The sequence below is a fragment of the Blastomyces dermatitidis genome, assembly GCF_000003525.1.
Source record: "Blastomyces dermatitidis ER-3 genomic scaffold supercont1.4, whole genome shotgun sequence".
NCBI classification, from domain to species: domain Eukaryota; kingdom Fungi; phylum Ascomycota; class Eurotiomycetes; order Onygenales; family Ajellomycetaceae; genus Blastomyces; species Blastomyces dermatitidis.
In genome coordinates this window covers 4,736,150-4,761,702 of record NW_025544777.1, presented here as the reverse complement: position 1 = coordinate 4,761,702, position 25,553 = coordinate 4,736,150, and the positions used below count along the sequence as shown (strand labels likewise).

Below are 25,553 nucleotides of genomic sequence, written 5' to 3'. Positions count from 1 at the left end.
CCATCAAATCCACTGTTGAAATCTTCCATCGAATCCGCCGTTGAAATCTTCCATCGAATCCACTGTTGAAATCTTCCATCGAATCCGCCGTTGAAATCTTCCATCAAATCCACCGTTGAAATCTTCCATCGAATCCACCGTTGAATCTTCCATCGAATACACCGTTGAATCTTCCATCGAATCCGCCGTTGAATCTTCCATCAAATCCGCCGTTGAAATCTTCCATCGAATCCACCGTTGAATCTTCCATCGAATCCACCGTTGAATCTTCCATCGAATCCACCGTTGAATCTTCCATCGAATCCGCCGCTGAATCTTCCATCAAATACACTGTTGAAATCTTCCATCGAATCCGCTGTTCCATCTCCAATTCAAAGCAGTTCAATACCTCAATTTGATGAATACTTCAATTGATTGACAAGAGAACAGTTGCTTCATATGAATATTAACAAGAGTATATTTCAAATTATAAGAGATGAATTAAAAAGTTCATTATAATAGATAAAATTGCAGAAATTCAAATCATCTTTATTCACTATTTATAATGATAAGAATAGATCTCATACTACTTTCACTTCTAAATTTATATTATAATGAATTGTAATCTGAATCTTTCTAATTATTATAATACTATTCTATATAAGTAGATCTGAAATATTCTTTTATATCTTTTTCTCTCATGAAGTTCTCAACTGTATAATGTAAAAAAGCTTCAAAATCTTTATTAAACTGAGTATCTAACTAACTCTTCAATTCTAATAAGATATCTGATATAATCTTTGACTTTATATCACATGTTGAACAGAGTTCTCTAACAGTTTCAAAATAGTAAAGATTTTATTGAATTCAATATACAGTAGTTAGATAATAATCAATACTTCATGTGATCTCAGCAGACATATAATCATTCTTAAGAAGATGTACAATCTCATTGGTGATGAAATCACAGAGTTGAGATGACATATTGATGATAAAGGTAAGAAAGACATGTATTTGGATGATATTTGATTGAAAAAGATGTGTATTGGATGATATTGAATGATTCTAGAGAAATGCAGATATTTTGATTTTTTGGTGATGTTTTGCTACTAATTTTCAGGGGGGCCTGGGAAAATTCTGTTTTCGCAAGTAATATGTCCGCCACAATATCAGTTGCTTTGAAGAATGTTACACAGCTGTTGGAATTGCCAGCCCTAGACAGGGAGCAGCAATCTTGATTGCTTTGTTTGCTACTACTATCTTACATATGTTGTATGACAGCGAGAGGGAAATTTCTTACCTCGTGGGTATCAACACATGCGCCTCCCATATGCGGCAGCAATGTTATCCTCATATTATCCAACAATCTGTGGTTGACCACCGGCCTGGATATCTGGATATAGTCTGATCAGTAAACCTCATCCCTCTCATGCTAGTTCATACTAGTCATAAAAGCAGCACCAGTAGCAACAAAGGAGAAAAAAAAAGAGGAAAGAAATAGAGCCAGAAATAGAGCCAGAAATGATAAACCCACTCACTCATCACGGTAAACATCCAACCCCCCCCCGCACCCGCCACTATGCCATCCTCAAATCGCATCCGCTAGCGCATTCTCGTCAACGCACCTGCCGCACCCCCTTTTTCATGGCTGCAAACGTCTCCCGATTGAAAATATGATGCGTCTCTGGCGTATGCGGACACGCCAGCACCACACAGTCCGCCACCGCCAACATCCCCTTCAGCGTGGGATGGTACACCGCCCCACCTAGCAACCCCTCGACATCGGCCCCCTTCCTCGTCCGTGAGAAATAATGTATCTGCATCCGCACCGCCCGCGCCCGGACTGAAATCTCCCCCCCAATCCCTCCCATCCCCACGACGCCCAGGATGCGATTGCGCGGTGTGTTCGCATACGGCAACACATCCCCCTCCATACTGAAGTAGCTGGCCGCGCGCATCTCGCGCAACCTTCCCTCGCTGAACGTTGTGTACCGGAACGCCGCGAGGATCAGAAACAGCGCAATGTCCGCTGTCGAGTCATTTGCGGCGCCGGCGCCGTTGCAGTACCAGATCCCCCTGCGCCCCAGTTCGTCAGTGTCAATGCCATCGTAGCCGTGGTTGACGGACGCGATGATCTCGCAGGACGTGGGGAGGTGGGGAGATGAGAGTTCTTTGTCTGGGAGCGGGAGGTCGGTTTGTGGTTTTGAGATCGCGGGACGCAGTGTGCCGTTTATGGTGGAGTAGGGACCGCCTGGTTGGAGGGCGTGGATGAATTCGGCTTTGGACCGGGAGGTGTGGGGGATTATTGTGAAGTTTTGTTGGAATTTTTCCCATTGGCTTGTAGCGTAGCGGATTGGGCCGCCAGCGTAGGGATTGGCCCAGGTCTCCTTGGCTCTCTACGCTTTGACGGAAATAAAGCGAGAGCCGCGCAACATTTATATGGAACGTGATGTTTACATGTAAGTGACAACATTCCGGAAGAATTTACCTTATCGCGCCAGTACTTAAGAGTTGCCGGTGGGGGCGTATTTGTAGGTGGGCTCTTTTATCAGTCGCGATGTCAAAGGCGGGGATATCGGGACACTACCGAGCCGCGAAGGGCGTCCCTCATATCTAGGTAGAACTGAGCTCTCTTTGCTGTTGACAACTACTGGTAATAAGTCTGCTTTTTTTATTGCTACGATAGTTCTCAAGGTGCATGGGATTTACAGAAAATATTGATCAGCGAACTACCACGTTTCTCCTTCGGTATATTGAAATATAAAATTTTTAGTTCAATTGACGCCCTTCTGCTTCGAGCAACCTTCAATTCAGCCCTGTGTCTGTCCCAGCCAAAGAATACATAGCGATGAGGAACGGTAGCAAACGGGGCAAGGACTCTAAGGAGGTAAGCAGTTGGTTAGCTAAATTTCAACAACAGAGGATGAGATTTCTAGCTGGACAGTACTTTACTTCTTTTGGATGACGAAGTTTATGTTTCTTTCTGCGGCATTGAAGACCACCTTGAACCTGTAATAGTCGTCTAGACAAGATGTAGCTTTTGCAAAGAATTGCGCTTCAACTCTCCATTTTCGACGGCGACATTCCAAAGCCGATATTTCCCAGCATGTCGAACGGCCTTCAACTATCACCTTAGTACAACCACACCTGCCTGACCTTGCTAAGGTGCAAATCCCGTCACCTCTACCACCCATCGAAGCGATTGTCTCCACTCATCACCCAACAACAACCATACTGCCCGCAATAGTGGGACACTCCATCCATCAACCCACCATATCCCCCTAAGATGGTGCAAAATAACACAGTAATGAGCCAGGACAACAAGCGCCATGGGCTTATATGCCCTCATAAGCTCCAAGTACAGTGGTGGCACCTCTGTTGCCCACATAACTGCTGGATTGGGCCTTGTCGCGGCCACGTGAATCTGCCCCAGCATGATCTCAACCTGGTTGATTGTTGTGTTGTAAATGTTCTTCTCGGAGATGCTGTATTGTTCACAGTTCTCATTGAGCTGGTGAAGGTTACATAGTGCTGCTTTTGCGTCAGCAGGTAGCCAGGGGCTGTAGCTATCTGGTTTAATAAGGGTGTCAAATTTGCCATCCTTCATCTTGTCTATCGCGGTAGACTGTACCTGCCCCATCCCTCTTGCTAGAAGAAGAACAAGGTGAAACCGAGCAATAGGGTGGCGGCTATTCCCTAGACCCCAGGCTTGTTGTGGAGACCCGAATGCAAAGGCGGTAAGAAGAGTTGGGAGTAGAAACACGGCTTTGCAATTCTCCTCATTGATGTTTTTTAATACTGGCTGGGATAGGGCAACAGCTCTCAAGTAATGGCCAAGGGCGATGGCTGTGTATGATCGTTGATTGACATTGGTGGCATCGCACCCTTTCCTGCGCCCAAGTTCAAGGGCAGATAGTGCTAGAATCCCATGCATCAGGAACAGGTGGGTGAGGGATTCTTGCTGAAGTGCCTTCTGCCACACGGCTTTGTATTCGAGGTTGGTTGAGAAAGGGTGTATATCGATATTATACCAGTTCATCATCAACTCTAGCTCTTCAAGGTTAGGATCTGGCACTGGTACCGGCGGCGGCGGTGGTGGTGGTGTTGCTGCGTGTATTGGTATTAGCGGTGGAGGCTGCCAGCTGCCGCCATTGCTGGATAACGGGTTGGACATATTTAGATATGTATCAGGAGGCTGAGATGGTGGTTTGCTAGCTGTAGTATAAAAGAAAGTGTTGTTGGTGGCTAGACAATTAACGGAGTCCTCGCCACGCGATATTTTCTCGTTGCATTCACCTGCGAACTTGTAAGGAGTATGTCACGATCTCAGCCTGTCGTGCTAAGCTCGAGGCTATTAGGAAGAAAAGTCGGTGATGAAATGCTCGTAAAATGGGGACTTGGATATTGCCGTAGGTTACCCTGATATGGCTCTGTTAACGCTTGGTGCAAAACAGTTGGAGTTCCGTTCCCCTGGCCTGCTCGAAGATTTACATCCCAATACTCGGTATAGGTAACCATCGCAAAATAGGGAGCAAGAATCGAGTCTTGATCGTTATTTGGATTCAGGATTTACTTTGTTCAGACATTCTGGCTTTGGACAGGAGCAGATGAGAGAAGCACGTGATTCAGGGGTAATTGAACAATTGAAAAACTGCGATTGGCTTGAGCTGATCCCAAAAGGGGCCAGAGAGCAGAAATAGACTTGCCTAAGATCATATCAAAATCGCTCTGGAGATTGATATAGAGCGATGACTCAAATGCGCGGAAAGGAGCAAGTAGATTGATCAATAAGAGGGTATCGAATTTTGCCATCTCCGCAAAAAGCAACAGCGCAAAACTCAGGTTCACAATCAGATGCCCAAACCATGCTTCATTACCGCGAACGCGAAAGCCTCATCAAGGATCTGAAGCCCCTCCTCAATTTCCTCAGCAGTCACAGTCACCGGAGGCGCCAAACGGAACACATCACCCATCCCCGGAAATGCGATGATATTGCACGACAATCCGCGAGCCAAAGCTCGATCTGAAACAATTTGGCCCAGGGCAGGAGCTGGCGCTTTCGTCTCGGGGTCGGAGATTATCTCTATCCCTAGGAGAAGACCACGGCCACGGACGTCGCCAATGCACCAATATTTCTTCTGGAGAGCGAGGAGGCCGTTGAATAACTGCTCACCACGGGCGGATGCACGCTGGCAGATGTTGTCTCGCTCGACTATTTCCAGGACCTTGTTGCCAACGGCGGCGGCTAAAGGGTCGTTATAGTGTGTTGTGAGCCACATGAAGCCAGCTTCGTTGCAGCCTCGCTCAATCTCAGCAGTGGTGCTAACGGAGGATAGAGGTAGACCGCAACCCAGCGTCTTCGACAGACATAAAATATCAGGAACCACCCCATCGTGATGTTGGAAGGCGAATATCTGACCTGTCCGACCAACGCCTGTCTGTGCCTCATCCATGATCAGAAGCATTCCACGCTTTTTACACTCGATGCTCATCCGCTTGAGATACCCATTGGGGAGATCCAGGACTCCGCCCGTGGACAAAATAGGCTCCATCACGAAGGCAGCGAGTGAGCCCACCGATTGCGTGTCGATCAAGGACCACCCGTAGCTCATCTCCGTCTCCCAGTCGTACGAACCGTCGGCCTTCCTAAATATAGAGCGGTATGCATACGGGGCGGGGAAGGCGAGTTGCCCGGGCATGACGGGGCCTCCATGCTTTCTGCCCATTGAGTACGTTGCCGATATTGCACCTTGAGTCAAGCCGTGATAACTTGCCGAGAAGGCGACAATTTCAAACTTGCCAGTGTACGTCTTGGCCATTTTAATCGCAGCTTCGATGGTTTCGCCCCCGGTACTCAAGAAAAAGGACTTCTCAAGAGGCGGTGGCAGTAAACGACCAAGACGTTCGGCAAGATCAACCACGGGTGGACTGACCATGTTACTTAGAAGGTGGTCAAGCTCCCCCGCATATTTCTGGATGACTTGCACAATCTCAGGGTGCGAATGGCCCAGGAGCGAGCTCATTTGCCCAGAAGTGAAATCGAGTATTTGCCTGCCCTCGGCATCGTAGAGTTTGGAACCCTGGGCTTTGGTTATTATAGCTGGTGAAAACGGGATACCTGTTCTCATCAGGTGTCTGTCGGCCCTGGCCCAGAAACTCTGGGCGTTGACAGCCATGCTGTAGAGGTGGATAGCGCAACTTCGGCCGGCGAAAATATGGGAGAGGAGAATGACAACAAACTAGTAGCGGCGAGTGGAAGTGATATACTCCAGGAGGAATACTGTTGTTATAGGTGAGACATTTAACATTTATCTGCGGTGGGGGGTCAAGATAAGAGTTCCTAGCTGGAGACCGTTTTCTTGGCCGCGGGGAAGACGAAAGCTTCTTTCCGCGACTGTGCCCGCGGCAAACGCCTCCCCCACATACAGGATCGCTTTTGCACTTTATGATCCTTCTGTGCTCGAATTGATCCGTGAGCTCTATTTCGTGACCGTTTAACCAATTCTCTAAATGACTATGGATAGGGGCTTCAGTGGTCAAAGCCCGATCGAAAGCGGCGCGGAGGCCCTATCGATCACACTCCCATCCAGCCTGCCTTGCTTGCAGAAAACGAAAGTCAGGGATACCGCGGACAGCTGCGCCATGTGTAAGGTACATGAGACTGAATGTCTATTCCCGCAACAAAAACACAAGATTTCCTCGCATAGGCCAAGACATTCTACACGAAAATCGCTATCCAAGGCTAGGCGTTCCAGGGATAATCCAAGTCGCGCAAATGCTGCGGATCAGAACTCTTCTCCGTACGCTGGTCGAACGGAGATCCACTCGAGCTTCCCCGTGGAATATGCGGCTTCGCAGTCTCCTGGCCACCACGATGGTCGAGAGGAGGAGTAGCCAAGATGCGTGGGTATATTTGCTGATGGTGGAAACAAAGGCTCCCACATTGTTTCCCCTACCATGACGGATGATAGCGAGATCTTGGAGAGCTATGTGACATCTACTGCAGAGCCAAATGGTAGATGACTGGTTCGGATAGCTCCACCAACGAAAATTCATCGATCCACACGCAAAAGATCTGGTAGATCTGTGAGTATCGGCCAGACCATGATCTTAATAGCCGTGGGTAGGTTGGAAGCTGATAAGGCTTCATTCATTTGACTTTAGTTTCTTCGCGAAGGTAAACATATGCCTCCCCATTCTCGATGAGGAATCTTTCAGATATACATACTTGAATCATCAACGGAAAATCTCCCTAGCACCGCTCTCCACCATATATGCGAGCGCCTTGGTATACTGGCATGACTCGCCCAAACTTCGCAACATACGCTACCCGGATGTTAACTTCATTTGGGCGCAGTCGTGCGAAGCGGTCCATTCGGAAATGTTTCTGCCTCCTGGAATGTCCACAGTGATGGCCCTTATGCTTGATGTTTGCGGCAGACCAAGCACCACGATGTTAGCCGATGGGGGATTGATTGGCTTGGCAGTTGCGCTTTCCAACGCGCTGGGCTTACATCGGGATCCGTCCGGTTGGAATATATCCACCTCAGAGAAGAAACTTCGGATTAGGATGTGGCGGATGATTGTTGTACATGATCGTTGGTGAGAGAGCCTCTTTTCTCACCCTGTTTCTGTGTCTTCCAGCCCTCACGGGGTCGAATTAACAATTCATCACAGGTGTAGTTTGGCATATGGCACCCCGATGCAGATCCATCGCGCGCAGCATGATGTTCCGATCCCAAACGCAGAGGACCTCTGCCCCCCTGGCGCGTCACCATCCAGCATAGCTGCGACTTCAGTTTTTATTTCTCTCATCACGCTCACTGATGTATTAGGTCGCTACTTAGAGTACATTTACCACGTTGCAAAGAGCTCTCCTGATCCGTTCGAAATATCCGCCACTAACCCTAAGCTTCTACTTGGAAAATGGGAGCAGACTTTGAGCGACGATATTCGTAAAGCAGTCATGCGTGGAACGCACCTTGATGCCCCCGGCGCTGCAAATCTGCGCCTATCATATTTAGCCGTGAAACTTCTCCTGTGGCGGATTCGGCTGGACCGAGATCGGGGTCCATTACCAGTGGAGGAGACTTTTGATTGCCCGTTTTACCTGCGGGCTCAGAGAGCGGCTGAGGATATTGTCCACTTTGTGCAGGAGCTGGATGAGTCTCATTGCCGTGGATTCTGGATCCCGGCAAATGGGTTTACGTTGACCTCTGCAATGTCATTTTTATTGAGGAGTGCTTTGAGATCCAGAAACTCGAGTGCGCATAACAATAACACACCACTAAAGCTTGCAAGGGATATGATTGATGCCCTACAACACCCCAGGCGGGATTTCTCGTAGGACCTCGCTGATAATTGCCTCGGGAATTGCAGTGATATGTTAGAGAAGATTGAGGCTGGAATAAGTAATAATTCAGGCCCTCCTTGCCGAACTGTGAAGAGTACCCGTATGTCGATATGTCTGTACTGGATAGCTTGTTCACCGGGTTTGGCGATCCTTTTGACATAGATTGTTGACTTCAAGCACAACCCTCCTCCGGGTACGGATGTACATGTACTGTACATGGGTTTTGGATGGTCGTTATTAGTGCTCTAGCTAATATTTCCTGGTACCCTCCTAAAGAGAGTACATAGTATGTATGCATATACTTTTCTATGATGGCATTTTGGCAACGTCCGTCGGAGATGAGTACTATGCGGTAGTATGACTTGACATCCCTCAAATAATCGTTTTATATGAATTCAATTCCTCCCATCCGCTGTGGATACCGGCCTTTGCTGATCAATATCCGTGAGTTCTCCCAAATTAGTATTGTTGTAGCTGACCCAATTTTTTAAATGGGCGGAAGAAGCTGGGAACACGCTTCCCCCACCATCTCTGTGGTTGTGCGCCTCACCACAATGCTATTATCACCACGAATGCAACTTGTATCTTTGTATGAGCTCACCATATAAAAGATATATATTAAAGAAAATTAATATCTTCAACACAACATTAGATATGAGTGAGATTTTAATGATATGTAAATCTGCTAGTGATTTTCAAATTGGTAGTTAAAAGCTTTAATATGTTTAAATTCTTTTTGATACTACTATATTCCTATATTCTCTGCTCAAAAAATATACTTATATCTCTAATATTCTACTCATATCTGATGTTGTGTTGAAGGAATACAGAGTAGTAGATTTCAAAGAATGCATTGAAGCAACATCTTTCTGCCACGAAATACCACCTACCTACCCAGGCGTATAGATAACCTGCTAAGTAGCTACATTCAACTATAATTTCATTCTCAGAGAAATAATTTGGGATTTCTCCATGGGTTAGGTTTCCATAGACCATATGCGATGAAGCTGTGTCGACATCAAGCGCTGCCCTCTCCCCCCAAAATAAGAACCACAAATTCTCTAGACCTGAATGATATCATAATGTGCTCAAAATATACATAAGCCTCTACAATTCAGCAGACATTTTTGCGAGCTTGGTTAGTTACTGTGAATAAAACATAATGGCGCAAAAGGCGCATCTCGGGCGAGAAACTGTCCACTTTCTCCTCTCTAGGACATGACATCGCATGCTTTGGGAGAGCCGCGGATTATCTGGTTAGCTCCATACAAACGGTTATTGATGAGTTGTTGGGTTGCTGTGTTTCCATGATTATCCACGGGTGTAAGTTTGACAAGGTGGATTTTTGACTTTCAATTTCCTCCCCGTCTTTCAAAATGGTTCAAAATGGTGCACGGACGACGGGGTTTGTCCATGCCAAAACCGGTATTTTTAAGCTGCAACGACAGTACGCTGTTCTATCCCCAAAGTCAAAAAACACCCGTTGTTTGGCAGGGGAGATCCGCCACATGCGGGATCCTAGCTTGCATCGTTGTCGAATACTTGAGGGGGAAAAAAAAAGGAAAAAGAAAAAGAAAAAAAACCCAATCATGGTTGCATTCTGTTTTTTGCACTCCTGGCCGCATTGAGCCTTGCCAATGTGCTCAGGACTCACAGGACAGGTGAGAAGCACCCATGTCAGACGGGGTGGTGAGCGCAGGCAGGATTGAGAGACAGCATGTCGTTTAACAAGGAGCTGGGGATGTCAAACATCAGATTGGCCCAGCATGAAGATCCCGGACTAAAAGATGACCAACGACTTGGATTGGAACATGGGTGAGTCGGGGTTTTTGGTTTTTGGAGGGGCGAGGGAAGCAAAGAAACTGTCGCATTAATTGAATCATGCAGTAGTTCCTGGACAGCAAGTAACTATCTGCTGCCGTGTGTAGCCGGCGCTTTTCGATGCCCAGCCATGAAAAATGCTCGTTTTACTTCGTGCCGCATCCGCACCCTTGCTGCTCAGGGATTCTGGCGCCTGCAGGGATATATCATCGAGGTCCGCTGCAGCCAAGGCATTACCCCAGAAACTAACGTTAAACCAGAGCAGGACAAGCTTTGAAAAAAACAAAAGAAGAAAAGAAAAGGCCAAAGGCGCTTGACCAAACATGTTCCAGTGGTCCTGAGAGAAAAAAAAATCAGAGCTGAGCCCTGCCGATCCCCAATATCGAAATCCACCCCCGGACTCCGCGGAATTTCCACGCAGCACCCATCCAATGGACGCGGAAAGCGCGCTATCCTGGATGATTCCTCAAGCAAACCATTTCGGGAAGGTCTGTTTGCAGGACAAAGAGAAAAGTCGCCTGAGTCTGAGAAAGCCGGTGCGTGCCTAGCCAAAATCCATTCCAGCCAAAACCACAATCAGAGGTCAAACCCAGGCTCACTCATGGAGTCAGCCATCAGCATGAGGCGGTTGGGAAAAGATAATAAAGTTAATTGAAACGCTGTAGAGAATCGTAATCGTCCTGATCGTCTGTTGATGTCCACTTCTGTTTTGCCAATCTGGGGGCGGTTTGCGCCACCAAGCCACTTTTAGCCAGAGGCGCGAAGAAGAAGCGAAGAATAAAAATCGAAGGAAAAAGGCAGAACCCGGAATAAAATGCTTAAATCCGGAACTAACTAGCGCGCAAGCTACCAGCAGCAGTGGCAGATCAGGAGAAATCCTCTGTCGTATACGCTGCGTAGTAAGTAGTAGAGAATTTTGGTGGAAATCAAAGAGTTGATATCTCAGCCCGCATTTTGTTTGGAGGCATATGAGGAGACGAGAAGCGGCTGGTCGACGAGCTTTATGTAATGAAACGTTCCCCAGAACTAACTAGTTAACTAAGTTAGTTACGCAGTAAGTTAACAGAAAGCTTCAACCCAACAGAACATACTCCGTAGTAAGTCTCACAACCCAACAGTGCAGAAGCATGTCCCGCAAACGCCTTGTTCAAATCGGGAGGGAACCCCGGATTCATGGATTCATGGATTTATCACTTTGTTTGTCTATGGACCATGGCCATGGGGCCATAAACGGACCCCAGCGCATCGCATTGCCCGACGCGATGCGGATAGATCTCGGTGTTTCGAGTTGGCAAAGAAGAGACTGGGGTAAGCAGCACGAAATTGACCCCATTATTGTAACCGCGTATACCTTCCCTCCATCGTGAATGGCGTGGAGTCCGTCATTGTATCAAAAATTCGCCAGACGCAAGCGAGCCAGGGGGTGCTTGATGGACGGGAATTGATTTGTCAAATCGCCCCAAGACAGTGTCACAGCACTGGCAGAAGAGACACCGGCAAATACTTTCTTTATCTCAACTTCTTCTTCTTCTTTTTTTTTTTTTTTTTTTTTTTTTTTTTTTTTTTTTCCTTGCCCTTTTTTCTCCAGAAAATATCTCTACAAGAAGCCGAGAAACCACGTCAAGATAGATAAACTCGGGTCGAGGATACGCGCTTTTCGGCCGCTCCGAGCCAGAGCGAACCAGCAGCCGCCATCCCGCACCGGGTTCCATTTCCCCTCTCCAAGCAGTCCAAAGACCTGATAAGGGCCAATCAGCCGTTCGAGCAGATGAGATTCCCCATGTGGCGGATCACGCTACGGCTGCCAAGGCCCTCTGGAACGGAGATGATACAACCCAAGCAACTCCACCAAAGTCAATTTACGGCAAGGAAGGTTTTGTTGCTGTTCCGCCTGGACAAGAACTGAGCCTGCTGAGGCCCTAAAAATTGGCACAGTCAAACGCCAAAAGCTTAGTCGCGCCATTAATTGGCAAGCTGGCTGGCTGCAATGAGCATCGTGTGCGCATCATCTGAAGAATCTCCAGCTGTCGAATTATTATGGGATGGGGTTCAAACAGCGACCATGCCCACTCCGTACAGGATTGACTAGTCAGGATTCTTCGGAAAAGGAGTTCAACTCCCACCTGGGGTATTGAGGGAATCCTCCCTCCAGGACTCTTCTCTTCTCAGCAGCAGGCAGTTTGTCACTACTTTTGTCTGACGCTGTCTGTGCTGTGAGAAAAAATGGGGCCGCCTCTTGATTCCTGATTCCTGATTCATGATTCCTGGTTCCTGGTTCTAGAACAGGACTGGACTGGCTCTCTTTCCGTTACGGAGTATTGTGGCAACAATTATGAAAATAATATTTGTCACTTATACCAACATGTCAGCCTATTCTCTCAACCATGCCCTCGTTTCGCTTCCAGAAATCGTTGAGGCATAAGCGCTACCGAGAGCCATTTGTCATCCCTGTCAAAACAACGCTGCGCAACATACGGAGTATTTTATTTATTATTATTCTTTCTATGGACTATTATAAAATAGCGCTCATTCATTTCTTCGGGTAAGCCCGTCCACGTCCAGGCCTTGGCAGATCCGTGTCTTGGCGCCAAGAATGAGCGGGATTACTTGACAATTGCCGTGCAGTGGCGCCGAGCACAGAACAAGTCCGCCCAATCATAGGACGGCAATCTGCAGGACCGATGGATGGCTGCTTTGGCGGGACGTCGATCACTGGCGCCATTCTGTGATAAAACCGAGGCCGGAATTGTCAAAACAAAAAGAAAGAATGGAAGAAAGAAAGAAAGGAAGGAACAGAAGGGACATCGCGGTTCTCAACCCCAAATGTCTCGTATTAGCCACATATGCTCTCCTATTATCCTATTATCAGTCTGAGTTTTTTGCGTCCGGATACACCAAAAGATGGTGATGCAAAAATCACGAGAGGCGGGAAAAATTAACTAATGCCCTCCATTAAAGTTGATATTTCCATTCGCTGGGGAATAATTTGCATTCTCACCACCCATCTCGGCCTAAGCACATGCTTGATTTTGCCTATGGTTACAATGGAGCATGCCTGCCAAGCTTTTCGGGGGGAGAATGCTATTTTCCGCCACATGTGCTGGAAGGCCAAAACTGGGCAGTCGTTAACCGCGGGGAAGCGAAATGTCCCACACGAGCAGGCCGCAGAAATAAGGATGGGATCGTATCACTAGGTCTCACATCATCCGAAAGCAAGCCCATGAACAAGACGCATTTTCAGATCTAGGTGCGAAGGTTCCTCGTCATATTTGGCGATGATGGCGATACTGGCGATACGGCGCTTTCTTTGGCTGGGTGTCTTAGTCTCTTGTCCCGCACAAACACACAGCCAAGATCTCAGAAAGCACGTCCGTCGGAGACTCGGAGGTGGGGAGATAAATATCTTGCTCCTTCGCCGAGACTTGGCGTGTTGGCGCACTCGCAGGCTTTTGTAGCTAAAAAAGAGGCCAGCGAGGAAGGTCAAGTGCTTGTCCCGTCCAATGGTTCCCCACTCGTAATCCCACCAATTATGATCCCGGGTTCCTTAACCAAATGCGAAGTGGGAATGTCAGCGGATTGGATGAGGCTTTCGGAGATTGCTTTTCTCCTGGTGCAACCCAGGAAATCAGGACTTATGGCAAACCTGGCTACAAGTTTTTCAAGCTTTGAACCCTAATTCGGTTTGGTCCCAGCCCTAACCTGGTCCACCATCACGGCATCAATTCACGGCAGGAAGCCCAATTCGAGGTACTCCTCCCTCTTCTCTCTACTTCCTCCCGATCCCCAGCGCTCGGCGGGATAGACATGAATGCCCTGCCTATTTTATTTTATTTTATTGTTTATTTAATCCTTTTGGATGTGGGATAACCCGCAGGGAGATTGTCACAAGGCTCCACATCCCATTGTCTCCTGTATTTGATGAATACCAGTGAATGAGCTGCCGCGCAAAAACTAATTACTTTTCTCAGTGTGGTTGCACAAGGGTTCCTCCGAACAAACGATAGCGCCTATGAGCAAACTTTCCCAATATGCGGAGTTTCGCTGCCCGCTCGGGTGATTGTATGGATACCCCGTACTAGCTATGCCAACGGCCACGCCTGGGTGAAGTATTCTTCCTTTGTTAAGCGTTGCAGCACAAACAGGGAGGAGGAGATATGCTTGGCATGGGCATGCTCGCTCTGACTCTCTTGACCCTGGCTAGAAGTAATATGGAACTCATACTGTATTTGCTGGACATCGACCATGGTCCCATCCTGTTAGCCTCAACCTCAATTAATGACCCTTGTTGACCTTGACCCAATTGACACAAGTTCTGCTATGATTGATGAGGGGGGGCCCCGAGCCAGCGTTGCAACCCCGCTGCCCAAGCCGAAGACCTGGAGTTTGTCCGTTTCTATACAGGCGATTTTAAAGATTCCTACATATAACGGGATATACCCCCGTTCGTTGGATGGAGCTTTTACCCCTTCCTTCTTCTCTTCTCAGGCCCAGCCCGCGAAGCGATATCCAAACCAACGGTTCACCTTGGTTCTCATACAATCGCGAGGATGGCTACATCCCAAGAAGTTGAGATTCAAAAGGCCGCTGGCAGCGGTTCATCTGACAAAGGTGCAGTTGCGGGCAGCAATGAGAAGGAAATAGGGGCCACTGTCTATACCAGTGACCATGACAGTCTCGAAAGCATTAATCGACAGGCGCCCACGCCAGACGAGATTGAAACCCTCCGCCGTGTTCCCGATAAAATCCCATGGCTTGCTTTCTCTATCGCCTTCGTCGAGTTGTGCGAACGGTTCTCTTACTATGGAACCATTGTCGTGTGTGAGTTTCACCACCCGATTCCAATGATGGCTCTGATATAACTACTAACACCCATGATGTACATAGTTGTGAACTTCATCCAGCGGGACCTGCCTGAAGGCTCCACCACTGGTGCTGGCGGCACTCATCGCACTCCTGGTGCCTTGGGCTTGGGGCAGCGGGCTTCCACTGGTCTAACTTTATGTAAGTGCTCTTTGGCTTAACGAGACCAAATCCAATTTGCCCTTAAATCTAACCGTTGGATGCAGTCAATTCTTTTTGGTCCTATGTTATGCCACTGGCTGGCGCCTATGTTGCCGATCAGTATTGGGGTCGCTTTAACACCATTATGTACTCCATCGCCGTCGCACTCGTCGGACACACGGTTTTGATCATTTCAGCAATCCCCCCCGTGCTGAAAAACCCCAATGGTGCCGTCGCGTGCTTTGCGGTTGGCCTTATCATCATGGGAGTGGGAACTGGTGGATTCAAGTAAGAATTTTTGTTTTCTCTTCAAACTAACCTTCTGTCGATGAATCCTCCAATCTAACCTATTTGTCATAGATCCAATATCTCCCCCCTGATTGCAGAGCAGTACACTGAGGAATACATGTTTATCAAGACGACGAAGAAAGGCGAGCGCGTGATTGTCGACCCCGCTGTCACTGTCTCCCGAATCTACCATTATTTCTATCTCATGATCAACATTGGAGCTCTCATTGGGCAAATCGCCATGGTTTACGCTGAGAAATATGTCGGCTTCTATCTCTCATTCCTCCTCCCCACTTGCATGTTCTGTTTGTGCCCAATGGTCCTCTATCTTCTGCGCAACAAATACAGCCGGCACAAGCCTGTTGGTTCGGTGTACGACAAAGCCTTTAAGGTATGGATGATGGCTATCAAGGGCCGGGTGTCATGGAACCCTGCGAGGACGTAAGTATCTCCATAGTTTGCCTGCTCTACCATTCACTTACAGATGAGGAACAGATACCGCAACTTCCACGACCCAGACATGTGGGAAAGAGTCAAGCCCAGCAACATTGCCAACAAGCCAGAATGGATGACATTTGACGATGCGTGGGTTGATGAGGTCCGCCGTGGTCTCAAAGCATGTGCCGTTTTCCTGTGGTACCCACTTTACTGTACGTACTATCCCATTCCTCCCCCTTGCCTATTTCGTTTTCTCTAACACGATACTTTCTCTCTAGGGCTTTCCTACAATCAAATGTTGAACAACCTCACATCCCAGGCCGCAACCATGTTGCTCAATGGAGTGCCTAACGACATCATCACCAACCTCAACCCTTTCACGCTCATCATTTTCATCCCTCTGCTTGACAGATTCTTCTACCCCCCGCTCCGAAAGCTTGGCATCAAGCTTACCCCTGTGAAGCGCATCACCATTGGCTTCTTCCTCGCAAGTTCCAGTATGATTGCTGCCACAGTAATTCAGTACTACATCTACAAACTGGGCCCTTGCGGGAAGGAAGCCAACGTATGCGCCGCAGACGATATCCCCGCCCCCATCTCCGTCTGGGTGCAAGCCGTCCCGTACGTACTTGGTGGTGTTTCCGAAATCTTTGCTTCGGTAACTAGTCTTGAGTACGCCTTCACCAAGGCGCCCAAGAACATGCGTTCCCTGGTCCAGGCCGTGGCCCTGTTCATGAATGCCTTCTCTGCCGCCCTTGGCCAAGCACTCGTCGGCCTGTCTGAGGATCCCCTGCTCGAGTGGAACTACGCTGTCACCGCCATCCTTGCCTTCGTCGGTGGTGTCGGCTTCTGGATCACCAACCGCAGTACCGATAAGGAAGAAGATACGCTTAATAACTTGCCGACTGGCGACTTTGAAACGCGCAACGATGATATTGAGCGGAAATTCGCTGAGAATTAGGATTAAGAAAGGAAAGAAAAAAGAACCAAAAAAATTTTGTAACTAAGTCGAGTTTTTTTGCTTCATTTTTTTCTTCATTTTTTTCTTCCTTTTGTGTCTTTTGTTTTTCCTTCTTCTCGCGATGTAAGCGGGAACCGGAACGGATGAGATGGTCTAGGACGTTAGGCATACACACCACACATGTGATTTATGTTTGATATCCTTTTTATTTTATACATATATCTCTTCTTCTTCCTTATTATTGACATGGAAATAGATTTTGACAAGTGTTTCATGTGTATATATATACGCATGTATCCGCCTACGTGTGTGTATAGCGTGGCCAATAGATACAGAAACCCCTATCAATTCTAGTTTTTTAACTATCGTTGACATAGCCGTAAGAACGACCGTAATGATACCATCTATTTTTTCAAAAACATCTTCTCAGTCTGATTCTTCCAAGATCGGGGGGGGTACGTCCTCTGTTATATACAAATAACATGCCCATTGTGATCGTAGAAGGAGCGATTGCAAGTTGCAATCATAGAAGTAGCGATCGCGGGGCTACAATAGGAAAGAAAATAATCGGCCCTAAGTGTGGGCGGAAGAAGGAAGGAATGGGGGGCAGAGGGTGGAGCGGAAGGTTAGGGGGGTGGAAAGCCAGGGGCTTCCACCAACACACTCGGAGTCTGTGACAATAATCCTAAAGATTTAAAATAATATTAAAATATACTCTAATTTTTTTTTATTTTTTTTTTATTTTATTTTATTTTTTTTTTTTATATGAAGAATAAAATTAAAATCAAATAAAATCATTGTTTTATTTTTATTTAATCATGGTTATATTCTAAGTTTTAACTATATAATCACATTCATATTTTTTCGATAATATATATCTCAGTTAAAATCAAGTCAAGAAATGTAAGAGATCAGATCAAATGAGATCAACCATAAAATATTTGATTAAAGCAGCTTCAAAATTCAAGATTTAAATAGATTTCTCCCCCTCCCCCCTCCCCGGCCCTCTCAAACAGGCTCAAAATTGTATTGACAATAACTGTAGATGCTCTTTTCTCAATGTATTGAATTTGAAAGGCATTTTTGAAGCAATAGAAAAAATATAGAATGAGGGAGATATCAAGGAAGAAAAGGGGTAAATATATGAGAGGCTCTCTGCACTGAGCCTCTAGGACACTAACTTCTTCTTAGATACTACTGTACATACATATAATTATTCACCCCTCACTATGTAATTTAAGGCGAGACAATTGGTGGTCAAGTAATAATCACGGAGCTAGAATAAAACAGCTAGATATCTCGCCTCCCTCGCACACTCCATCGCAACCGCACTTCACCCCTACTACATAAACCCTTTCATCTAATAAACCGCGGACATCACAAATAAGAGAGACAACGGAAAAGAAAATGGAAAAGTCCACTTTTCCGAATCTCTCATCGGAGCCCTAACGCTTACCTACCACTGGCAGTAGTTGACATTGATGCTCTTTTGATTACTGGTCCAGGAGCCACCATCTTTCTTGCCGTAGCACTCATATACAATTTGCCTACCAGCTTCGAAACAGTCTGACGGATTGTTGAATGCTCCAACATGCCCGACCCAAACCGTTCCTTTGTAAGTGATCTTCACGAACTCGTGGCATGGTTTATCATAGTAATTCGCGCAATAGTAGCTGAAGGCATTCATGGCCTCGTCCAGAGTCGCACATGGGTATCCCCCCGATCGGCTGTAGCATTCAGCCGCCAGTGCGTTAGAACCAAAGCTGAGCAGAGCGATTAACGCTGGGACGATAAACGCTGGGACGGAGAACCGCATGGTTGCGATCAATTGTTTAGCCTAATTGTCGTCCTAATGTTGTGGGATAATAGGCAAGGGCTTTTCGTGTCTTCAGACACACGGTCTCCTAGAACCACGAGCGGATCAGCTTCCAAGAACCAGAGATCATTTGACAGGGTGGGTGTTGCACATTCACAAGCAGCAATTCAGAAGTAGAGTAGCAGCTTCCTGGGATGTTGGAATAGGTCTAGGGGTCAGAGCGCTTGACGACGAGGGCATCTCAGACTGGGATGTGAGGTCAAGGCTTCGTAATTTATGTGGAGCCTGAGGCGAGGCATGGAGTTCGACATGTCTCTAATCACAGTGAAGAAGAATGTCCTGGTTCCTCGAAAGTAATTCTTCAAACATGATCCGATATACAATTCTCTTTGAATATTCGGTAACAGTCTCAACGCGATCCGGTACACACAAGCCGTAGTTTTGAGATCCAGGCACAGTGGAACGGCCCGCCGGAACCCAGGAAGGGCGGGAGGAACGTTGGGTCACGTCCTACTGCCGCCGATGCTGCTAACCTGCATTGCTCGATCCACAGTTGAACGACGAGCGAGTGGCGGAGGAATGGAACAGAGCGCGAGTTACGTATGACATTTGGGAAGGAAACGATCTTGGGAGAAATTGGAAGTTTCAGATCCATACCAAGGTGATTTCATCATGTGGGAATCTTCCAAGGTTTACCAGACAATAATTTAATACTTTTGGTGCATACCACCTAATGATGATGAACGGAGGAGCAAGATCGTAAACCGCGATGCCCCGATTGACCCTGCAGAGATTCTTGATACGTGTTGGCTGAGAACCCCGAGCCTTATTCACCATATAATTATTACCTGGTATTTTGCTACATGTACTGAATATGACAAGTATAAATTTCTCCAACCGCCCGCCCCGGAGACAATTGATATAAGAATCGGAGACAGGTCGGGTCGGGTTGCTAGAGCATTTCGGGCCGACCCCACGATCCACTAACTTAGAGAGAAAGGAGCCAAGGATTGAATGGCCACATCTAGACTGGCCGCCGGGATCATGAATTTCATGTTTGGTCTCATTTGGTCTGGTCCCATACATTTCTTGATGTGAATCCCACTGGGACTAATCATTAAATAAATATGCAAAGTGACTATATATCAGATCTTAAAATAAAATCATCACTTGAAAAAAATAAGAAAGTGATCTCATTTAATCTCATTTAATCTCATTCTTAGTATAAGGTTATTATTTTTAGACATTTTAAGGTTTTTTTTAGACTATTTTTAATTTTTTAAAAAGTAATACTTTTCAATAATACTTAAATAAGACTTAAAGTTATTTAAAGTAATAAAAATAATTTAAATTGAGAAGTGAAAATCATAATCTTATTTGAAAAATATAATAAGAGTAGATAATAAGTCTCACTGAGACAGTATAAGACTACTATTTAATGTTAGAACTGTGTAATGAGATCTGTTAAATTAATAATAAGACTATTAAAAATTCTGATTCTAATCTCAGACACAGTTACATAGTCAGTCTAGTTATATCTACTACAGCTCTCTTAGACTGACTATCAGAACTATGAATTTCATATTTAATCTTATTTAATCTGATCTTATATATTTCTTGATGTGAATTCTGCTGAGACTAGTCATTAAAAAAACATGTAAAGTAATCATATATAAGATCTTAAAATGAAATCATGACTTGAAAAAAATGAGAAAGTGATCTTATTTAATCTCATTTGATTTCATTCTTGATATAAAGTTACTATTTTTAGACATTTTAAGGTTTTTTTTAGACTATTTTTAATTTTTAAAAAAGTAACACTTTTTGATAATACTCAAATGAGATTTAAAGTTATTTAAAGTAATAAAAATAATTTAAATTGAGAAGTGAAAATCATAGTCTCATTTGAAAAATATGATAAGAGTAGACAGTAAGTTTCACTGAGACAGTATAAAACTACTATTAAATGTTAAAACTGTGTAATGAGATCAGTTGAATTAATAATAAGACTATTAAAAAATCTGATTCTGATCTCAGATATAGTTACATAATCAGTCTAAGCTAGACTGATCAGTGAGATTATGAATTTCACACTTGATTCTATTTGATCTGATCTCATACATTTCTTGGCGTGAATCCCGCTGAAACTGGCTATTAAAAAAACATGCAAAGTAACTATATATCAGATTTTAAAATGAGATCATGACTTGAAAAAAATGAGAAAGTGATCTCATTTAATCTCATTTAGTCTCATTCTTGGCATAAAGTTACTATTTTTAGACATTTTAAGGTTTTTTTTAGACTATTTTTAATTTTTTAAAAAGTAACACTTTTTGATAACACTCAAATGAGATATAAAGTCATTTAAAGTAATAAAAATAATTTAAATTAAGAAGTGAAAATCATGATCTCATTTGAAAAATGTGACAAGAGTAGACAGTAAGTCTCACTGCAACAGTATGAGACTACTATCTAATGTTAAAACTGTGTAATGAGATCAGTCAAATTGATAATAAAACTATTAAAAAATCTAGTTCTGATCTCAGATATAATCACATGATCAGTCTAGTCTAAGCTCTCTTCAGAAATAAATTTCTTATTAATAATCTTTTTTCTTTGTGTTTTCTTATAAGTAATGATTCTTTCTCTTTTTGAGAAGCATTGTTTACTACTGTTTTATTTTCTTTAAAAGAGAAGAATTCAGTTCTTTTCTTTCTTTCTTTTCTTTTTCTTTCTTTTCTTTCTTTCTTTTCTTTTTTCTTGTAAATAAAAATTCATGAAATAGAAGAGAAAAATCAGATTATTACTAGACTAATCAGAAAAATCACAAATTTCACATTTAATCTCATTTAATCTAATCTTATATATTTCTTAATATGAGTCTCATCAGAACTGAGTATTAAAAAAATCTGAAAATAAATCATTTCTTTCAGAAATGATATGAAAAATAACTAGATTTAATTCAAGAACAGTGAAATAAGAGTAATTTCTCAGAATAAATAATAAAAGCTAATTATTTTTTAAAAATTAAAATAAGACTGAGACTGAAGATTAAATTCAGTCTTATTTAATTTATTCAGTAATTACTTATATAATCAGAATTTAATAATAATTATTAATAATACTTCTGAAGTAACTAAATATATTCTTATATAAATTTATTCTTGACTTTTTTTATAAAAACTACACTTCTCTGATATACTGTAATTGAAAATATTAAACAATCTGATAATTCTATATTTTATAATTATAAGTTTCTTAATTATTTCTTATAATTGTTTTTGATAGTAGTAATAAATATCTCAGTTTAAGTTAAACTTTCACTTCATTCTTACTTTTATCAATGAAATTACTAGAATATTATATATTATTAGTATAATAGTTAAATATATAGTCTTAATAATTTTTTATAACTTTAGAATTAATTTAATATATAAATTTATTTAATTATCTTAAATATATCAGTTAAATTCAGTTTTATAAGTATATAGTTTTATCTGATTTTTAGTTATAATTAATATATATAAGTTCTGTTTTAAAGTTAGTATTATAGATCTATATAATATAAAGTGTTATCAAAGATTATTACTTACTATAAAATTATATTGTACTGCTTTTATATATTTAATATCTGCTTATTTAAATCTCTGATACTTAATACTACAGTAGTCTCAGATAGACTGATCAATGAGACTATGAATTTCACATTTAGTTTCATTTAATCTGATTTCATACATTTCTTAACATGAGTCTCACTAGAATCAAGTATTAAAAAAATCTGAAAATGAATCATTTCTGAGAGAAATGATGTGAAAAATGACCAGATTTAATTCAAGAACAGTGAATTGAGAGTAATTTCTCAGAATAAACTGTGAAAGATGATTATTCTTTCAAAATCAGAATAAGACTGAGACTGAAGATTAAAATCAGTCATTCAGTAATTACTTATATAATCAGAATTTAATACTAATTATTGATAATACTCATAAAATAGCTAAATACATTCTTGTGTAAGTTTATTCTTGACTTTTTTATGAAAACTACACTTCTCTGATATACTGTGATCAGAGGTATTAAACTGTCTGATAATTTTATATTTTATAATTATGAGTTTCTTGATTGTTTCTCCTTGTAATTGTCTCTGATAATAGTAATAAATATCTCAGCTTGAGTTGAACTTTTGCTTCATTTTTATCTCTGTCAATGAAATTATCAGAATATCATATATTATCAGTACAATAGTTGAATATATACTCTTAACAATTTTTTATAACTTTAGAATTGATTTAGTATGTAAATTTGTCAGATTATCTTGAAGATGGTAATTAAAATCAGTTTTACAGATATGTAGTTTTATCTGATTTTCAGTTATAATCAATGTATGCAAGTTCTGTTTCAAAGTTAGTATTATAGTTCTATGCAATATGAAGTATTATCAAAGATTGTTACTTACTAGGAAATTGTATTTCACTGTCTTCACATCTCTAATATCTACTTATTCAAATCTCTGATAGTTGATATTATAGTAGTTAGACTGGCTGGTAAGATTATGAATTTCACATTTGATCTCATTTAATCTGATCTCATACATTTCTTGACATGAGTCTCATCAGAACTAAGCATTAAAAAAATCTGAAAATGAATCATTTCTGAGAGAAATGACATGAAAAATGACCAGATTTAATGTAAGAACAGTGAAATGAGAGTAATTTCTCAGAATAAACTATAAAAGATAATTATTTTTTCAAAATCAGAATGAGACTGAGACTGAGAATCAAATTCAGTCTTATTCAGTTTATTCAGTGATTGCTTATATTATCAGAATTTAGTAACAATTATTGATAACACTCATGAAATAACTAAATACATTCTTGTGTAAGTTTAGTCTCTACTTTCTCATGAAAACTACACTTCTCTGATATACTATAATCAGAGGTATTAAACTGTCTGATAATTTCATGTGTTACAATTATAAGTTTCTTGATTATTTCTTCTTATAATTATTCTCAGTGATAGTAATAAATATCTCAGCTTGAGTTGAACTTTCACTTCATTCTCATCTCTGTCAATGAAATTATTAGAATATCACATATTATCAGTGTAACAGTTGAATATATACTTTCAACAATTTTTTATAACTCTAGAATTGATTTAATATGTAAATTTATCAGATTATCTTAAAGATAGCAGTCAAATTCAGTTTTATATATATATAGTTTTGCCTGATTTTCAGTTGTGATTAATGTATGCAAGTTCTGTTTCGAAGTTAGTATTATAGTTCTATATAATATAAAGTATTATCAAAAATCATTACTTACTAGAGAATTGTATTTCACTGTCTTTACATCTTTAATATCTACTTATTTAAATCTTTGATAGTTAACATTATAGTAGTCTCAGACTAATTTAATATATAAGTCTCATTTCTTCTCTGTTCAATCTTGAGAAGTGTAGATATTAACTTAATAGAAGAAATCTAGTAGAGCTGCTACAGCATAGTACTCTGTAAAAGATTTTTCAGTTTTGCTGTAATAATATATCAGTTTCTTTCTTACAGTACTAATAGCCTGTGCTATATAGACTGACCGTGTAACTAGACTGGCTACTGAGATCATGAATTTCATGTTTAATTTCATTTGATCTGATTTCATACATTTCTTGATGTGAATCCTGCTGAGACTAGTCATTTAAAAAACATGCAAAGTGACTATATATCAGATCTTAAAATGAAATCATGACTTGAAAAAAATGAGAAAGTAATCTCATTTGATTTTATTTAGTCTCATTCTTGGCATAAAGTTACTATTTTTAGACATTTTAAGGTTTTTTTAGACTATTTTTAATTTTTTAAAAAGTAACACTTTTTGATAATGCTTAAATGAGATTTAAAGTCATTTAAAGCAATAAAAATAATTTAAATTGAGAAGTGAAAATCATGATCTCATTTGAAAAATGTAATAAGAGTAGATAGTAAGTCTCACTGAGACAGTATAAGACTACTATTTAATGTTAAAACTGTGTAATGAGATCAGTTAAATTAGTAATGAAACTATCAAAAAATCTGGTTCTGATCTCAGACATGGTCACACGGTCAGTCTACATGTAATCATGTCTGAAACCAGGATCAGAATATTTGATAGTCTTATTATCAATTCAACTGATCTTATTACACAGTTTAAATATTAGATAGTAGTTTTATACTGTTCTAGTGAAACTTAGTATCTACTCTTATTACATTTTTCAAATGAAACCATGATTTTCACTTCTTAATTTAAATTATTTTTATTGCTTTAAATGACTTTAAATCTCATTTAAGTGTTATCAAAAAGTGTTACTTTTTAAAAGATTAAAAATAATCTAAAAAAAACCTTAAAATGTCTAAAAATAGTAACTTTATACTAAGAATGAGACTAAATGAGATTAAATGAGATCACTTTCTCATTTTTTTCAAGTCATGATTTCATTTTGAGATTTGATATATAGTCACTTTGCATGTTTTTTAAATGACTAGTCTTAGTGAGATTCACATCAAGAAATGTATAAGATCAGATTAAATGAAATTAAATATGAAATTTATAATCTCAGCAGTCAGTCTAGTGCTATAGCATCATTTCAGACTGAATTTCTTTTTAAGTGATTTAACTACTTCTTAAGATGAGTAAATAAACTGTTATACACTTATCAGGCTGACTGCAGCATTAATATACAAGTGATTAAGACTGTCTTCATTGTCTTATAAAACTGAAACAGTAAATTAATCATATATTTTAACTGAGTTCACTTTATATCAGAAAGTTTCAATGTCTGAATCTTTTCTTAATCAGAGTATTACATTCAATGATCAATTATCTGATGTAATTAAAGAGTCTGAATATCTTATATATTAAACTTTATTA

General features: G+C 41.8%; 7 protein-coding genes across 8 annotated transcripts; 2 read left to right on the top strand and 5 right to left on the bottom strand.

The window, feature by feature from the left end:
• Positions 1 to 96: 96 nt before the first annotated feature.
• BDCG_16939 (uncharacterized protein) lies at positions 97 to 379 on the bottom strand. The gene has a single exon (XM_045426119.1). The coding sequence runs from the start codon at positions 362 to 364 to the stop codon at positions 104 to 106; it is 261 nt and encodes an 86-aa protein (XP_045280889.1). The 5' UTR covers positions 365 to 379; the 3' UTR covers positions 97 to 103.
• A 1,199-nt stretch (positions 380 to 1,578) lies between these two features.
• Positions 1,579 to 4,153, bottom strand: BDCG_16938 (uncharacterized protein; the record flags this gene model as incomplete). Its single annotated transcript, XM_045426118.1, has 3 exons — positions 1,579 to 2,375; positions 2,468 to 2,521; positions 3,215 to 4,153. The coding sequence occupies 3 exons, from the start codon at positions 4,151 to 4,153 to the stop codon at positions 1,596 to 1,598; spliced, it is 1,773 nt and encodes a 590-aa protein (XP_045280888.1). The 3' UTR covers positions 1,579 to 1,595.
• A 676-nt stretch (positions 4,154 to 4,829) lies between these two features.
• Positions 4,830 to 6,155, bottom strand: BDCG_04467 (2,2-dialkylglycine decarboxylase (pyruvate); the record flags this gene model as incomplete). Its single annotated transcript, XM_045420127.1, has 1 exon — positions 4,830 to 6,155. One exon carries the CDS (start codon positions 6,153 to 6,155, stop codon positions 4,830 to 4,832), a length of 1,326 nt encoding a protein of 441 aa, XP_045276292.1.
• A 334-nt stretch (positions 6,156 to 6,489) lies between these two features.
• BDCG_04466 (C6 transcription factor) lies at positions 6,490 to 8,326 on the top strand (the record flags this gene model as incomplete). Its single annotated transcript, XM_045420126.1, has 5 exons — positions 6,490 to 6,625; positions 6,687 to 6,886; positions 7,016 to 7,065; positions 7,144 to 7,581; positions 7,657 to 8,326. 5 exons carry the CDS (start codon positions 6,490 to 6,492, stop codon positions 8,324 to 8,326), a joined length of 1,494 nt encoding a protein of 497 aa, XP_045276291.1.
• A 743-nt stretch (positions 8,327 to 9,069) lies between these two features.
• On the bottom strand, positions 9,070 to 12,459 carry BDCG_16937 (uncharacterized protein). The gene is made up of 2 exons (XM_045426117.1): positions 11,245 to 12,459; positions 9,070 to 11,183 (listed from the first exon to the last, which is right to left on the bottom strand). Exons 1-2 carry the CDS (start codon positions 11,326 to 11,328, stop codon positions 10,761 to 10,763), a joined length of 507 nt encoding a protein of 168 aa, XP_045276290.1. The 5' UTR covers positions 11,329 to 12,459; the 3' UTR covers positions 9,070 to 10,760.
• BDCG_04462 lies at positions 11,153 to 17,532 on the top strand. Of its 2 annotated transcripts, none has more exons than XM_045420124.1 (7): positions 11,153 to 11,207; positions 11,272 to 14,971; positions 15,038 to 15,154; positions 15,220 to 15,442; positions 15,515 to 15,883; positions 15,938 to 16,092; positions 16,159 to 17,532. In XM_045420124.1, the coding sequence occupies exons 2-7, from the start codon at positions 14,701 to 14,703 to the stop codon at positions 16,839 to 16,841; spliced, it is 1,818 nt and encodes a 605-aa protein (XP_045276289.1). In that variant the 5' UTR covers positions 11,153 to 11,207; positions 11,272 to 14,700; the 3' UTR covers positions 16,842 to 17,532. The 2 variants fall into 2 exon arrangements, with proteins under 2 accessions (XP_045276289.1, XP_045280887.1); XM_045420125.1 differs by lacking the exon at positions 11,153 to 11,207 and having other exon boundaries at positions 11,224 to 14,064; positions 14,122 to 14,971.
• A 455-nt stretch (positions 17,533 to 17,987) lies between these two features.
• Positions 17,988 to 19,551, bottom strand: BDCG_04461 (uncharacterized protein). The gene is made up of 2 exons (XM_045420123.1): positions 18,809 to 19,551; positions 17,988 to 18,745 (listed from the first exon to the last, which is right to left on the bottom strand). The coding sequence occupies exon 2, from the start codon at positions 18,655 to 18,657 to the stop codon at positions 18,298 to 18,300; it is 360 nt and encodes a 119-aa protein (XP_045276288.1). The 5' UTR covers positions 18,658 to 18,745; positions 18,809 to 19,551; the 3' UTR covers positions 17,988 to 18,297.
• Positions 19,552 to 25,553: the final 6,002 nt, after the last annotated feature.

What these genes read in the sequence shown, in the direction of transcription:
- BDCG_16939 (XM_045426119.1), bottom strand. Translation starts at nt 364, where the DNA reads ATGGAACAGCGGATTCGATGGAAGATTTCAACAGTGTATTTGATGGAA.
- BDCG_16937 (XM_045426117.1), bottom strand. Translation starts at nt 11,328, where the DNA reads ATGAATCCGGGGTTCCCTCCCGATTTGAACAAGGCGTTTGCGGGACAT. An exon ending in GTTGTGAGACTTACTACGGA is followed by an intron (nt 11,184 to 11,244) that starts GTATGTTCTGTT and finishes TTAGTTAACTAG; the next exon opens with TTAGTTCTGGGGAACGTTTC.
- BDCG_04461 (XM_045420123.1), bottom strand. Translation starts at nt 18,657, where the DNA reads ATGCGGTTCTCCGTCCCAGCGTTTATCGTCCCAGCGTTAATCGCTCTG.
- BDCG_04462 (XM_045420124.1), top strand. Translation starts at nt 14,701, where the DNA reads ATGGCTACATCCCAAGAAGTTGAGATTCAAAAGGCCGCTGGCAGCGGT. An exon ending in GTGGGAACTGGTGGATTCAA is followed by an intron (nt 15,443 to 15,514) that starts GTAAGAATTTTT and finishes TATTTGTCATAG; the next exon opens with ATCCAATATCTCCCCCCTGA. An exon ending in TCATGGAACCCTGCGAGGAC is followed by an intron (nt 15,884 to 15,937) that starts GTAAGTATCTCC and finishes GATGAGGAACAG; the next exon opens with ATACCGCAACTTCCACGACC.